This window comes from Pteropus vampyrus, unplaced genomic scaffold (assembly GCF_000151845.1).
Source record: "Pteropus vampyrus isolate Shadow unplaced genomic scaffold, Pvam_2.0 Scaffold217, whole genome shotgun sequence".
Taxonomy (NCBI): domain Eukaryota; kingdom Metazoa; phylum Chordata; class Mammalia; order Chiroptera; family Pteropodidae; genus Pteropus; species Pteropus vampyrus.
This window is the reverse complement of record NW_011888998.1, coordinates 3,488,787-3,504,674: the sequence shown is the minus strand read 5'-3', so window position 1 is coordinate 3,504,674 and position 15,888 is coordinate 3,488,787. Positions and strand designations below refer to the sequence as shown.

Genomic DNA, 15,888 nt, shown 5'->3' with positions numbered 1-15,888 from the left:
CAGAGGCCCCTCTGCAGAGAGGTATACAGATGATGTGATGGCCTACCCCAGCAACTAGGGGAGAAGGAAATGCAGCCAGCTGAAGAGAGGGTGCCTGCAGATCCTGGTGAGAAATGGGAACCAAGGTAAGGATGCAGGGCTTCCTGCGGGTCTCCCCAGTGCACCTGCACACAACGCTCCAGCTCTAGGCTTTCTCTGTTTATGTCCCTGTGTGCAGCTCTGTTGGGCTCTCCCCTTCCCAGCAATTTCTCTAACACATGCTGGAATTAGCTTCGACTGCCATAATGAACAGAGATTGGGTGACTTAAACAATAGAAATTTATTTTTTCATAGTTCTGGAGGCTAAGTTGGAGACCAAATACCAGCAAGGTAGATTTAGTCCTGACGCCTCTTCTCTTGGCTTGTAGGCATCTGCCAACTCCATGTGTGCCCATGTAACCTTTTCTTTTTCAAGCCTAGAGAAGGAGCATGGTCTATGGAGCTCTCTGGTATCTCTTCTTATAAGGGGACTAATCTTGTTCTAGAGAACAACTTTCATGACCTCATCTAACCCTAATTACTTTTCAAAGACCCTACCTCCAAATACCATCACATTAAGGGGTAGGGCTCAACATATGAATTTGGTGGTGGGAGGACACAACATTCAGTCTATGACACACAACCTTATGGCCTGTCTGCAAGAGAAAAGTTGCCTGTGTCTCAGGCCAAAATCCAGATGGCTCAGATTTAGTGAGACCCCAGAAAAGTGGTTCTCTAGAGGGTCCAGTAATTATGATTATAAGAAGGGGCTCATCTAACTGCTTATTTGCATGTGACTTGAGATTATTCTCTCTCCACATGCACATCTACCTCTTCCAAGCTCCCATGCTCTGTGCTGAGTGGTGGGAGGTACAGGGAAGAGGGAAGTCTGACCCTGGCCAGTGTGTGGGACTCTGAGCCAATTGGGGAACAAGATGTACCATTCAGGGAGAGTGTCTCGTGCTGAGTTTTCTCTCTGGAGACCCTGTTCTCAGCTTCACAAGAGTAGTTCCCAGCATCCTGCTCCGGTGTCACCAGGAAGAGGAAGGAGGTGGCTCCACCATGGGGGACCAAGCAGTTCCCCAGGATCTTCTCTTTGAGGTAGAATGAGTACAGGATGGGAGGGGAGCCCCTCTGGGCCTCACAGAGGAGCTCCACTATGTTCCCCACAGCGAGCCTGGTGGGCCTGGGGCTCACGATCAGCAGAGGATGGGACACAGGAGCTAGGGCAGCACCCGGGGTCAGAAGTCAGCTGGAGCACCCAGGCTCTTGGCTCCTTTTCCCTTAAGGACCCCTCCCCATACTCCCAGAGGGACCCACTGCCTGATGCTCAGACCTCCCTTCCCTCCCCCACTTACCCCACACCTGATCTCCAGCTGGGGGCTCTGTTTCTGGACCCTGCCGCCCTCAGGGACCGCCTCACACCAGTAAAGCCCAGAGTCTCCCTCCCCAGCTACTGAGATGGAGAACCCTGGGTGGAGCCCCCTGTCCTGCAGGGCGTGGCCCTCCTTGTGGAAGGAGAAGAGGAACCGCGAGGCAGGCTTCTGAGGATGCAGCTTCATCTGGCATCTCAGGGTCAGCGGGCTCCCCTCACAGGGCTTGGAAGAGGGGACGACACTCAGCATAGGAGGCAGGAACAACTCTGGGAGAGGCAGGTCTAGGGTTCAGGAGGGATGTCCTGGACAGTGAGGCCCCAGGAGGCTGAGGGAGACACTGTCATTATCCCCCAGGACCTAGCCTCTCATCCTACCCACACAGTCCCAGCCACTGGATTTCCAGAAGGCCAGAGCCAGAGAGCGTTAGAGGCCATCTCATCCCCAGAGGAGAGGGTCCGGCCCAGGGCCTCAAGGAGGGGTGAGCAGCAGGGCTGATTCAGGGCTCCTCTTGCCCTGTGAGAATCAGGGATGGGGAAACCTCAGCTGATTTTCTTCTCCCTCCTTCTTTAGAGTCTCTCCCAGGCCCAAACTCCATCACAGCCCCATGCCAGTCTCCATCTCCAGCAGGGCATGAGTGATGCTGAGAAAATCGCATCTATAAGACTCTATATATATTCTTTATAATGACAAAAGACTGAAAACAACTAAATGTTAATGAAGAACTGGTTAAATAATTATGGTCTAACCATATAATAAAATATAGTGTAGCCAAGAGAAAGAAAGAGGTAGGTTCATAAGTACCTATATGGAATTAGCCCAAGATAAAGCATTAGTGAAAGAAAATTTAAGGCAACACATGGAACCATGTGAACAGTGCACCTTCATTTGAGTGTAAAAGATGTACATGTACCTATTCACACACATGTATATACATACATCTAAAATTTTTTAAATATAGACTGTTTAACTCATGGGCTAGGATTGGAAATAAATAGTTTTCACAATGTGCTCCTTTGTTCTTTTAAAAAATCTAACATTTTTACCACGTTCTCATGTATTTTTCAATAAAAAAAAGCTAGATAAAATAAAAGAGTCTACCCTATTAACAGACAAATGGATAAAGAAGTTATGGTTCATACATACAATTGAATATTATTCAGCCATTAAAAAAAATAAAATCCTACCATTTGCAATAACATGTATAGACCTAGAGGTTATTATACTGAGTGAAATAAGTCAGACAAAGATAAATATGTGATTTCACCTGTATAAGGAATCTAAGGAACAAAAAGAATAAACTAATCAAAAACAAGCTCACAAATATAGTGGACACTTTGGTGATGGCCAGAGGGTATGGGGTTTGGGGGCTGGGAGAAAAGGGTGAAGGGTTATAGAAGTATAAATTAGTAGTTGATAGATGGAATAGGAGAGCATGGCATAGGGGATGCAATTAGCATAATGTAATAGCTAGGTGGAGAGCCAGAGGAGAGAAAGAGCCATTAGGGAAATCGTTTTATAAACTATATAAATGTCTAACCAATGTACTGTATACTTGAAACTAATAATAAAATTTAAAAAAGATTCTAACTTTCTTTATTCCCCCATACATCCTTTAATAAACTCCTCTAAATTACCTGAGTATGGAATTATTTCTGGCAACTGAAGGTCTAAGTAAGAAATAATGCCTCAGTGCGCAGTGAAATCAGAGGTAAGGAATAGACTCTGGCATTGAGAGTCCAGGAGACTAGCTCAAGCAGAGGAGGATGAGTAGGTGAGAAGATTGACAACCAAGAATGGCTTGAATTTTCTTGATGGCAGAAAATAAGAGAGACAGAAATTGTGGCTGAGCCTATGTCTTTGGAGTTACATGCCAAGGTCTCAGGTAGTATTGGAAGACATGTGAGGTTAGCAGATGGCACCTTAACTCAGAGGAAAAAAAGAAGGATTTTCAGTTGGAAGTTGGTTTTGGCATTGTTTTCTCTCTCTCCAGTTATGAAATGGTTCACTGGGTCTCTGAATGATAAGCTCCCAGTAGAGCTAGTCACAGCATCCTTCAGCTACTGCTGGCAGAGCCAGGACTTCAGTTGGTGGAAAGGCCTGGAATGAATGAGAGAAATGGCTGAGAAGGCAAAGGAGAATGCGTCCGAACACAGATGTTTTGTCAATGAGCCCTGAGGAGAACGGGGAAGTTCAAGGCCATTCAAAGGAGGGAAGAGACCCAGAGACCTCTCTTATCTTCAGATCTGAAATAAACCACCGCAAAGATGGGCACAAAAACCTGAGCTTAGTAGAGCGAAGCTAGCCTTACTGACTGATTAGAGTCAAGGGCTATAGTGACCTTAGCCGTCGACAACTGTCCCCTCAGACAGATAGTTCCCAACAGCCTGAGTGGTCAAAATGGGACATGAACACAGACATACACACAGGAACAATAGGAACATGGAATGAAAGAGGCACTAAACTTTCCATCACAGGATCTGCAATCAAGCAAAGTGATGGGAATTACATTCCATATAAGGACTTCTTGACAGATAGTGTAGTTAAAAGTGGGGATGGTGGATACACGAGGGTAAGCTCCCTTACTCCCTCTTCCTACACAAATTTAGAAAGTGCCAGCCCACCCCCACTTCCCCAGATCCACCTGGAAATTTTCTGTGCAGCATCTGGCCATCCTGGTTTTAGAGTCTCCCAAGGCATACCTCTCTCAATTCCCTGTCCTCTCTGCTTCAAGAAGAACAAGGAAAGGAGGCCAGATGGGACTTAAACAACAACCACCTTGTCCTCTAAGAAGAAGCAGGCAGGAGGAGAGCAGGGGTGGGAGTGGGGGATTTTGTAAAGGAAACTTGACTTTGGTGTCAATTATTAAGGGAAAAGTGGATCTTCATACAGGATACCAAGTTCGAAGAGGAGGATCTCAGTAGGTCGGAAGGACTCCTAATCTCTCAAGAGCCTGGCTCTAACATGAAGGAGGTAAATGGACAATTATAGTCATCTGTTGACAGTTACTAGGCTAGCATTCAGAGAAGCCAGTAACTAAGAAGAGAGGCAGCTAAAGATGTCTCAACTGTATCTTATAAGACAGATTCCCTTTTGCTTTCTCCAGTCTTTAGTATAAAGTCTTGTCTAAAGATTTCAACCTATTTTAACTGCATGTTGAAGGAGATAAGGAGGCCCCCAAAGCTCAGCATGATGGACATCAGCAGCGGCAATCAAGGAGAGCCCCCAAAGAAGGTGAACCTCAAGAGCAGAGAGAACTTCAGGTTTATGTGATCCAATTGGCCTCTGCATCAGGAGATCCTTGTTCCGTGATCAATCTGATGACTCTGAATTTTGTTACTATTAAAGAAGAAAATATTTTCTTCCAAAAATATAATTGAGCAGTAGCTGGCTCTCTCTTCTTACAGGAAGGGGCTTCTCCATTCCACACCATCTTTTTCCCTGAGCCACCCCCAGAAAATACTTCATTTATGTGAAAATACAGATTGCTTTTGGTTTTGAGTGATAGGGGTTTAGTTTATGCTTATTTATCATCAAGAGCTACATGAACTCTGTACGTGATTAAATGTGTCTCATCAATGTTGTTGGTATTATTTCCTTTTAACTTCCATTTGGTCATGTTCAGTTTCTCGAGTCTGAGGCTCACTTAGCATGGCCATTAGTAGAATATCTTGCAAACCTGGTGTGGGTAGGGGGAAGTTGTAATATTGGTACGAACCAGAAGTAGAAGGCTACATAGGCAGTATACTTTGAGAAGCCCCTCCTGATCACGTCTCTCTAGGACCCATCCCCAGCTCCTTACATGAAATTCTACTGATTTCTTTTTAGTTGTTATTACCTTCAAGTTCTTCTTTTAATATGCAAATACTGCTAGGAAGAGAAGAGGAACCCATAGCATATTTCTGTTTAGAAACTGTTCTAAGATATTTGTAAATGTTCAGAAAAAAATGTAAATCTCTTTGGGTAAAGCAGCCTTAGATGAAGCTATGAGCTCATTTTGGTAAATGCAAGCTTAAGCATGCAATCTAAGCTTCAAAGGGCAGGAGTTAAGAATCAAAGTGTGGCAGCCAAAAAGTATTTTTAAGACTGCAAGGGACTCTCCTAGGACTCTACCACGAATGACCTAGAGAAAATAATATAAGGCAATATTTTTCCACTTTAATTCAACTCAACAAAGCTCTGTGCTACTATATGTAAGGCACTGTGCTAGGTGAAACCAGGGACACAAAATTGCATACAGCAGTTGTTATTCCCAGGCAGTCTAGTTACGCAGTAAAAATATTTATGGAGATGCAAAGCAAAAAATCAGAGTACCAGGACAGTTCAAAGAAGGGAGATAGCCCACTCAGTTGGAGGGCTCATCTGGCATTGAGAAGGGATTTGTAGACAGTTATAAGTGAAATAAATTGCATATGAGAGAAGTGGCATAAAGAAAGTTACAGAGTTAGGAAATCACAGGATATTTTAGGAAACATCAGATAGTCGAGTCTGGATGAAACATAAAGTAAGAGTAGAAGGTCAGTGGAAAATAGTGTGAGAGAGAAGATTGGGACCCTCTGAGCAAGGCCAAGGCAAAGGAAATTTAGGGATAATCAGCAGCGTATGTCTTCTGTTGTTTCCCATTTCTTCTGTTGCTGAGAGCTCATCCACAACCGCCCACTAGAGCAGTTTTTCCTAGACACACTTCTAGATGGGCTTCTGGAGCACAGACATCTTCCTACAATGAGCTGAGTACTTGGTTTTACTCTTAGAAAGACTTGCCTTCCCAGCTGGCTCAGTGTTCTTCTTCCTTTGGCCACTCTTCCCAGCCTCTCCCCTTTTACCATATTCCTAACTCCCTCCAGCAGCTATGGTATCTCTTACCCTCCTGTCTTTCACCCCATGGCCACTTTTGTTCCCTCTCGAAGGTGATGAGCAATAGGAAGGTAGCCAACAGCATTGCCCAAGTGTCTGCCTGCTTCCTCCTTGATGGACAGTAGAGACTCCTGAGGATTATGTTCTAACCCTCAGATGAGCCTTATTTGAGAGCTCAGCCCTATTTTAATACGTCCATTTGTCACTCTCCAACTCTTCTCATGTCTTCCTCCATCACTCTGTATCTGTGTCTCTTGAACCCATCTGATTTTCCTTTTCCTTGTCAAATGGCAGAAGCAAGAATCACAGGAAGGAGCACCAACACATACGCCAAAGGACTAGGGCCTCTTGGTGTATAACAGGGTTAGTAGAGGCAGGATAATGCTTATCCTCAGTTATGAGCTGAGTTGTGCCCTCTCCTCCAATTCATACATTGAACTCTGAATCCCAGTACCTCAGAATGTGACTGTATTTGGAGACAGGACAAGTAAAGTGGTAATTAAGTTAAAATGAGGCTGTTGGGTGGGCCCTAATCCAGTATGACTGGTGTCCTTATAAGTAGAGGAGATTAGGACAGTATGGGGTGTTTGTGCACAGAAAACCCTGTGAAGAAGAAGCAAGAAGGTAGCCTTCTACAAGTCAAAGAGGGAAGGCTCAGTGGAAACCAGCTCTGCCACCACCTTGATCTTAGACTCCTAGCCTCCAGAACTATAAGAAAATAGATGTCTGTTGTTTAAGCCACCCAGTCTGTGGTATTTTGTTATGGCAGCTATGGCAGACTAATACATCCTCTCTCAAGGCCATGCTGGAAAACATGGACTTGGAGAGACATTTTGGATATTATAAATGCCTACCAGGTGGCTCCTTCAGAAGAAATAAGTTTTGCCTTGATACTCCAGCAAAATTTGCCATTCCTTCAGTTTTATGACCCTGCTACCTTGGACACAGCTGACTGGACCAAGGATTGAGGACTGCTAGACCAAAAGATTTACAGGAGAGCCTCCCAGTTAGATTCTCTCCTGGGAAGTTTTGAATATAAAACAAACAGTAAAAGAGCAGTGAATTCAGAAGGACAGAAACAGAAGTAGAAGAAGTAAAGACAGAAGAGAAAGTGAAGCTGAAGAACTAAAGCAGCTACACCTGGTGTAGACACCCACTTCAAGGGGACCACCACTGCCTGGGCGACCAGGGTCACTGTCAAGTAACTCCTCTTCTGTGAGACCTGGCTGCCAGATAGTTGGAACAGTTCCCTTACTTGTTCTTGTATCCTTAAAATAAATCCTCATCACTCAAGTCTTCTAAGCCTGAGACTATCTCTTTTTCTTGCAATCTGAAAGAATCTACCTACTACAATAGTGTGCTCATTTTCTAAGGCTGCTGTAACCAAGTACCACAGATTGGGGGCTTAAACAACAGGTTCTCTTTTTCTCACAGTTCTAGAGACTAGAAGTACATGATGAAGATGTCAGCTGAGCTGGTTCCTCTGAGGGCCATGAGGAAAGGATCTATTCCAGGTCTCTCTCTGGCTTGTAGATGGCCGTCTTCTTCCTGTGTCTTCCCTCTGTACGTGTCTGTGTCCAAATTTCCTTGTCTTATAAGAACACCAGTCATATTGGATTAAGACCCACTCTAATGACCCCATTTTAATGTAATTACCTCTTTAAAGATCCCATATTCAATATAGTCACATTCTGAGGTGCTAGGGGTTAAGATTTCAATATATAAATTTGGGGTGAGTGGGCACAATTCAGCCTATAATATATATGTTCATATCCAGACAAAACCAAGACATTTCCCAGCAGGCTTCCTCCCAGCCAGGTAGGTTTTCTCACTTGACATTCCCCCAGATTAGCTGCCATTCTGGGGTGATGGCCCTGCTCACCAACAACCTGGCCTGTGACCTGATGTTACAGCTCTTCGGGGAAAGAACACTGATGTCTCCACCAACCTCCAACTCACTAGCACGAATTAAAGTATGATAGATCTGCATATTGATATAAAAATATCTCAAGGACATTTATTAAGTGAAAAACCAAGCTAGAAAACAATCTGTCCAGCATAAACATATTTATGCTTAATAACAAATCTATATATTTTATACATGTACATAAAATAATATAACTGCACAGAAAATAAACCAGATGATCAGAAAACAGAAAAGAAGAGCATGACATCTCAGTTAGTATGTAATAGGAAGAAAAAGGTGAGGAGCGACAGTAAGTTCGAAAGAAATTTTTAAAAAATATTTTTCAGTTATAGTTGGTATACAATACTATATTAGTTTCAGGTGTACAACATAGTGATCAGACATCTATATAACTCACAAAGTGATCACCCCAATAAATCTAGTGCCCCTCTAACAACATACATAGTTATTACAATATTATTGGCTATATTCTTTATGCTATACTTTCTATCTCAATGACTATTTGTAACTACAAATTTGTACTTCTTAATCCCTTCCCCCTTATTCGCCCACTCCCTCAACCCACCTCCCATCTGGTAACCCACAAAATGTTCTTTGTATCTATGAGTTTGTTTCTGTTTATTTATTTTGTTCTTTAGATTCCGCATATACACATGATCATATGGCATTTGTCTTCCTCTATCTGACTCACTCCACTCAGCACACTACCCTCTTGGTCCATCATGCAATATCTTTTCCCATTCCCTTACTTTTTGTCTGTGAGTGTCTTTTAATCTGAAGTGAGTCTCTTGTAGGCAGCCTATGTAAGGGTCTTGTTTTCTTACCCATTCAGCCACCCTCTCTATCAATTGGAGCACTTAATTCTTTTTCCATTTGAAGTACTCGTTAATAGATATGTAGTATTGCCATTCTTTATTCATATTTTTGCTACATATTTTTTCTTCTTAAAGAAGTCGCTCCAACATTTCCTGTAATACTGGCTTGGTGATGATGAACTCCTGTAGCTTTTTCTTGTCTGGGAAGCTCATTATCTGTCTTTTGACTCTAAGTGATAGCTTTGCTGGATAAAGTAATCTTGGTCGTAGATTCTGGATTTTCATCACTTTGAATATTTTGTGCCAAAATCCTTCCGTTCTGTAAAGTTTCTTTTGGGAAATCAGCTGCCAGTCTTATGGGAGCTCTCTTGTATGTAACTAATGGCTTTTCTCTTGCTGCTTTTAAGATTCTCTCTTTGTATTTAACCCTTGGCATTTTAATTATAATGTCTCATGGTGTGAGCCTCCTTGGGTTCCTTTTTTTTTTTTTTTTTGGTGGGGGGAACTCTCTGAGCTTCCTGGGGTTATATGTCTATTTCCCTCACCAAGTTAGGGAAGTTTTCCATCATTATTTCTTCAAGTAGGTTCTCAACTTTTTGCTCTTCTTCTCCTTCTGGTACCCCTATAATACGAATGTTGTTACATTTGATAATATCCCATAGACTCCTTATATTATCTTCATTATTTTGGATTCTTTTTTCTTGTTGCCATTCTGATCGGGTGTCCTTCACTACTCCATCCTCTATATCAGTGATTCAATCCTCTGCTTCCTCAACTCTGTTGATTCCTCCTAATATTCTCTTCATCTCAGATATTTTATTCTTCATTTCCGACTTGTTCCCTTTTATAATTTCTCTTCGTTTTTGTTTTTTATCTCTTAGTTAAAGTTCTCACTGAGTTCATCTACTCTTCTCATAAGTTCCTTGAGCATCCTTATAACCAGTATTTTGAACTCTGCAACTGGTATATTGCTTGTCTCCATTTTGGTGAATTCTTTTTCTGGAGCACATTGGTGAACAGGGGAGGAATGGGAGGTGCTTAATAATTGATAGGACAGGACCCTTGAGTAGGTGGAAAGAATAAAATTAAAAGCAGAAGCTGATCAAGAGTATGAAAAGAGTATGGAAAAGAAAACCAGAAAACCAGAAACTGGACAGAAACTGAACATGTAGAAAAGTCCTGAGGAATAGAAAGAAAAATGGAAAAACTCTAGTAAAATGGCCCCAGCACAATCGGAGGCAAGATAACTATCCCATAGACTCCTTATATTATCGTGGGCTGAACTGTGTCTCTCAAATCTATATGTTGAAGTCCTAACCCTGGTACCTCAGAATGTGACTGTATTTGGTGATGGGATCTTTAAAGAGGTAATTAAGTTAAAATGAAGTCATCAAGTGGGTCCTAATCCAATGTGACTGGTGTCTGTATAAGAAGAGATTAGGATACAGACACAGAGAGGGGAAGATCCTGTGAGGACAAAGCAGGAAGGTGGTCATCTAAAAACAAAGAGAGGCCTCAGAAGAAATTAATCCTTGATCTTGGACTTCCAGCCTCCGGAATCATGAGAAAATAAGTGTCTATTGTTTAAGTCCTCAGTCTCTGGTATTGGTTATGGCAGCTCGATCTAACTAAGACTGTGGTGTGCTCAAGAATGAAGGAAGACTTCCAGCCCCACTCGAAAAGGGGAGGAGGCCGCAACCACACCCATAGGGAGAACAGCTTCAGCCCTTCCAGGAGGCTGGCTGAAAGCAGCCTGCCCAGACTAGGGGTCCTAATAAGATAACTCCTCTTTCGTGTCTCTTTTCCATTCTCCAGTTCTTACTGGGCTGCTATAGTTATCTCCGTGCTGGCTGGGAGACTATGTAAGGAGCCTAATTGGCTGACAGGCTTTAGCCGCTGCATCTCTAGATGTGTAGTGTTCACACTGAGGCCACATCCCTAGATGGCTCCCAGCCAGTGACTGAGCACAGGGCGTACTAGAGACAGGCCATTTGTGCCTGACATGGAACATTGCTAATGGGCATCAGCCTGACTGAGATTTCTCAGAGCTGTTTTGTGGTCAGAGGCTCCTCCTACCCATCCCTTTCTCACTCCCGCTCTTCTTTCTCAGGTGTCACACCTATATTACGTAAGGTCTGAAGGCTCTCCCAGCCTACTCCTGCTCCTCTTCCTTATCCATCACAAATACAATGTTTCCTCATTGACTCTTACATGTCAGCTTTGTCTTGGTCTCTGCTTCTCTTATCTGATCTCACTGTCCCTAGCCTCCCTGCCCTTGATCCATCCTCCACCCTGCTGGAATCTTTCTCAAATTCAAATCTTGTCACACTTTTGCTTTTATCCTTTCCAAGATGTCTGATCTCTTACAAGATAAAATTAAAAGGCTTAAAGTCTCTTCTGATTCAGCCTGAGCTGGGCTGTGATTCTCATCACCCCCTTTACTCCCATTCCCTCCTGATAACCATGCAGAACTATCTGTACTTCTCTAAACCCCAGTGCTATTACATCATATCAAGGTCTGTGGCCCTATCATTTCTTTCTCCTGTAACACCCTTCTCCATTGCCCAGCAGCCCCCACCACCCCAAACACACACACACACACACACACACACACACACACACTTTCCTAGTGGTTTTTGAATTTCTGTTAAGACTTGCTTTGAATGTCTACTTCTCTGTAAAACTTGAACAGAACCAAGCACTTTTCGTGCTACTTCTATCCCCAGTACTAACATCTCTTATGGCAGTTATCAAACTTTCTAAATCTTTTGTCTCTTAGAGGAAACTTTAAGACAGACATGAAGTCATCTCTGTATCTTCATCACCAGCACGATTTCTATCACATAACAGCAAACTTTGTGTGCTGTTAAGGATATCTGCATGTGTACATATGTGTGCACACGCACACACGCGAATTAAATATAACAACATTAAAGTTCCAGTTCATATCCCAATGTCATGGTCAGTCATTAGCACTCTGGCCAGGCTTTTCACTTACTGACTTCCCCTCCTTCCAAGCATCTGCCCCTCTCCCCACGTGCCATCACAGGTCTGTGATTCTTCATCCCTTAGGTGGAGTGAGCTACAGATGGCAGGTGTATATTTGAGGAGCCATGGACTGAAGTATCACAACCACTGAATATGGGCTGGAAGTCAGAGGTAGACAGGAAATGTCTCCCTTTCCTAGGGAAGGAGTCCTCAGGTTGCCAAGAAAAGCAAGAGATATGATCTCTCTAAGAGAGTTTTCTGGCTATCTTTTTTTTTTTTTTCCACAAGTTCATTCAACTCAGTTTTTATTACCTGCAATTAGAGGATTTTAATAAATTCACTTGTAAGATCATTGTAAGGAAGGAAAATACTGACTTCAGAGGTCAAGCTCTGATTGAAAGTCAATGTTGGCTTAACACAGTGGAGCAGGGTAGTGGTAGGGCAGGAGTGGGTGGCGGGTTAGATAACCTTTCAGGTCCCTTCTAAGAGATCAGAGGTACTTCCTCTGGTCAGTGGTTCTGGACATTCTTTCACAAAATGAGAAGCAAAAAGCAAGAATAATGGCTCCTCACAAATCTCCAGCTTCCTGAGAGGAAGAGACACATGTGAACCCCAGCAGAGTCATTCACAGAAGCAAGAGACCAGGGCAGAGGAAGGACAGAGAAACCAGGAGGAGCTACCACAGGGATACCACACTTCTCCCAGCAGCAACCAGCACCTCAGATGGAGCAAAAAAAAAAATGTTCTCTTCCAGGAGTGAGACAGTGAGAAGAGAAAGTGGAAAAACCATGGTCTCAGCTCAGCATTTTCCTTACGTGATTGTGAAAATAAAGTCACCCACTGTGTAAGCTGAATACTGTCCCCACAAGATGTCCACACTCTAATCTCAGAACCTGTGAATATTACATTATATAGCAAAAGAGACTTTGGAGATGTAATTAAATTAAGGATTTTGAGATGGAGAAATTATCCTGGGTTATCCAGATGGGCCTAATGTAATCACTAGTATTCTTACAAAAAGGATTCAGAAGTCAGCATCGGAAGAATGTCAGGTGATGACAGAAGAAGAAGGAAGCAGAATCAGACAGAAGATGCTCTATCACTGGCTTTTTTTTTTTTAATTTTTTTTTTTTTATGGTGACATTGGTTAATGAAATCCAGTAAGTTTCAGGTGTACAATTTAACAGTAAGGCATATATATATTGCATTGTGGGTTCACCTCCCACAGTTAGATTTATTTTTGTCACCACATATTTGACCCCTTTTACCTCATCTACCTCCCTCCTCCCCCCTACCCCCCACCTTCTAGTAACCACTAGTCTATAGTCCATGTACATGAATCTCTGTTTGTTTGTCCTGTTCGTTTGTTGCTTTTAGGTTTATATTGCACATATAAGTGAAATCATGTGATTTTCAACTTTTTCTGTATGGCTTATTTTGCTTAGCATGATTATCTCGAGGTCCATCCATGTTGTCGCAAATAGCAATACTTCATCTCTTCTTATGGCTGAGTAATATTCCATTGTATATATGTACCACAGCTTCTTTAGCCAATCACCTATTGTAGGACACTTTGGTTGCTTCCATGTCCTGACCACCATGAATGATGCTGCTATAAATTTCAGTTTGCAAATATATTTTGGGATATGAATTTTCAAGTCTTTGGGGTAAATATCTAGTAGAGAGATTGCTGGATCATATGATAGATCAATTCTTAGTTTTTTAAGGAACCACCATACTGTTTGCTACAGTGGCTGTACCAATTTGCAGTCCCACCAGCAGTGTATGAGGGTTCTTTTTTCTCTACATCCTTTCCAACATTTGTTATTACTTGTCCTGTCGATAATGGTTATTCTAACAGGTGTGAGATGGTATCTCATTGTGGTTTTGATTTGCATTTCCCTAATAGCTAGCGATGTTGAACACCTTTTCATTTATTTGTTGACCATTTGTATGTCCTCTAGGGAGAAGTGTCTGTTCAGATCCTCTGCCCATTTTTTTGATTGGATTGTTATTTTTTGTGGTTGTTGTTATTGAGTCGTATGAGTTCTTTGTATATTTTGGATATTAGGCCCTTATCGGAGGCGTTGCTTGCAAATAAATTTTCCCATTCAAATGGTTGTCTCTTTACCTTGTTGATGGTTTCTTTTGCTTTGCAGAAGTTTTTTAGTTTGATGTCGTTTCATTCATTTATTTTTGCTCTTACTTCCCTCATCTTTGAGGTCAAATTCATAATATCTTCTTTAAGTCCAAGGTCCTTGAGTTTAGTTCCTGTGTTTTCTTTTATGCAATTTATTGTTTCGGGTCTTATATCCTTAATCTATTTTGAGTTAACTTTGGTGTCCAGTTTCATTCTCTTGCATGTGACTTTCCAGAACCATTTATTGAAGTGGCTTGCCTTTCACCACTGTATGTTTTTGGCTTTTTGTCAAAAATTATTTGCCAGTATAAACATGGGTCTTCTTCTGGACTGTCAGTTCTGTTCCACTGGTCTGTGTGTCTGTATTTCTGCCAATATCATGCCAATTTGATTATTGTCACTTTGTAGTATAATTTGAAGTCATGCAGAGTGATGCTTCTAGCCTCATTCTTTTTTCTCAGGATGGCTTTGGCGATTCGGAGTCTTTTGTACTTCATTAGAAGTCTGATGATTTTTTGTTCTATTTCTTTAAAAAATGCCGATGGGATTTTGATGGAGATTGTATTAGATCTGTATAATGCTTTTGGTAATAAGGTCATTTTAACTATGTTGGTTCTTCTAATCCAAGAGTACGGAATATCTTTCCATTTCTTTGTATCTTCTTCGATTTCTTTTAATAGGGTCTTATAGTTTTCATTATATAGGTCCTTCACATGTTTAATTAAATTTATTCCAAGGTATTTTATTCTTTTTGTTGCAATTGTAAAAGGAATTATTTTTTCCACTTCTTTTTCTCACACTTTATTATTAGAGTATAGGAATGCTATGGATTTTTGAATGTTGATTTTGTATCCAGAAACTTTACTGTAGTTGCTTATTGTTTCTAGCAGTGTTCTTATGGAGTCTTTAGGGTTTTCTATGTAGAGAATTATGTCATCTGCAAATAGTGACAGTTTGACTTCTTCGTTTCCTATTTGGATGCCTTTTATATCTTTCTCTTGCCTAATTGCACTGGCTAGGACCTCCAATGTTATATTGAATAACAGTGGTGATAGTGGACAGCTTTGCCTTGTTCCTGATCACAGAGGGAAGGTTTTTAGTTTCCACCATTAAGTATAATGTTGGATGAGGGTTTGTCATATATGGCCTTTATTATGTTAAGGTATTTCCCTTCTATATCAATTTTATTAAGTGTTTTGATCATAAATGGGTACTGTATCTTGTCGAAGGCTTTTTCTGCATCTATTGATATGATTATATGATTCTCAATTTTTAATTTGTTTATGTGGTGTATCACATTAATTGATTTCCATATGTTGAACCATCCCTGTGCCCCTGGGATGAAGCTCACTTGATCTTGGTGTATAATCTTTTAAATATGCTGCTGTATTTGGTTTACTAGTATCTTATTTAGGATTTTTGCATCTGTGTTCATGAGATATATTAGTCTGTAGTTTTCTTTTTTGTGTGTTATCTTTACCAGGTTTTGGTATCAAAGTAATATTGACCTCATAAAATGAGTTAAGAAGTATTGCCTCCTCTTCGATTTTTTGGAAGAGTTTGAGGAAAATAGGTATTACATCTTCTTTGAATGTTTGGTAGAATTCACTGGTGAAGCCATCTGGTTCTGGACTTTTACTTTTGGGTAGGTTTTTGATGATTGTTTCAATTTTCATACTGCTGATCAGTCTATTTAGATTTTCCAGTTTTTCTTGATTCAGTCTAGGAAGATAGTATTTTTCTAAGTACTGGTCCACTTCTTCTAGGTTATTG

General features: G+C 41.5%; 1 protein-coding gene across 1 annotated transcript; it reads right to left on the bottom strand.

Moving 5' to 3' along the window:
- Nucleotides 1-663: 663 nt before the first annotated feature.
- On the bottom strand, nt 664-6,330 carry FCRL6 (Fc receptor like 6). The gene is made up of 4 exons (XM_011373114.1): nt 6,255-6,330; nt 1,382-1,660; nt 960-1,241; nt 664-674 (listed from the first exon to the last, which is right to left on the bottom strand). The coding sequence occupies exons 1-4, from the start codon at nt 6,328-6,330 to the stop codon at nt 664-666; spliced, it is 648 nt and encodes a 215-aa protein (XP_011371416.1).
- Between the last annotated feature and the right edge of the window lie 9,558 nt (nt 6,331-15,888).

Excerpts from the sequence above, each read along its gene's own strand:
- FCRL6 (XM_011373114.1), bottom strand. The coding sequence starts at position 6,330 with ATGCTGTTGGCTACCTTCCTATTGCTCATCACCTTCGAGAGGGAACAA. Across the intron at positions 1,661-6,254 it reads ATGGGGTGAAAGACAGGAGG|AGTTGTTCCTGCCTCCTATG; the intron begins GTAAGAGATACC and ends TGCCTCTCCCAG. Across the intron at positions 1,242-1,381 it reads CCCCCAGCTGGAGATCAGGT|CTCCTGTGTCCCATCCTCTG; the intron begins GTGGGGTAAGTG and ends GTGCTGCCCTAG.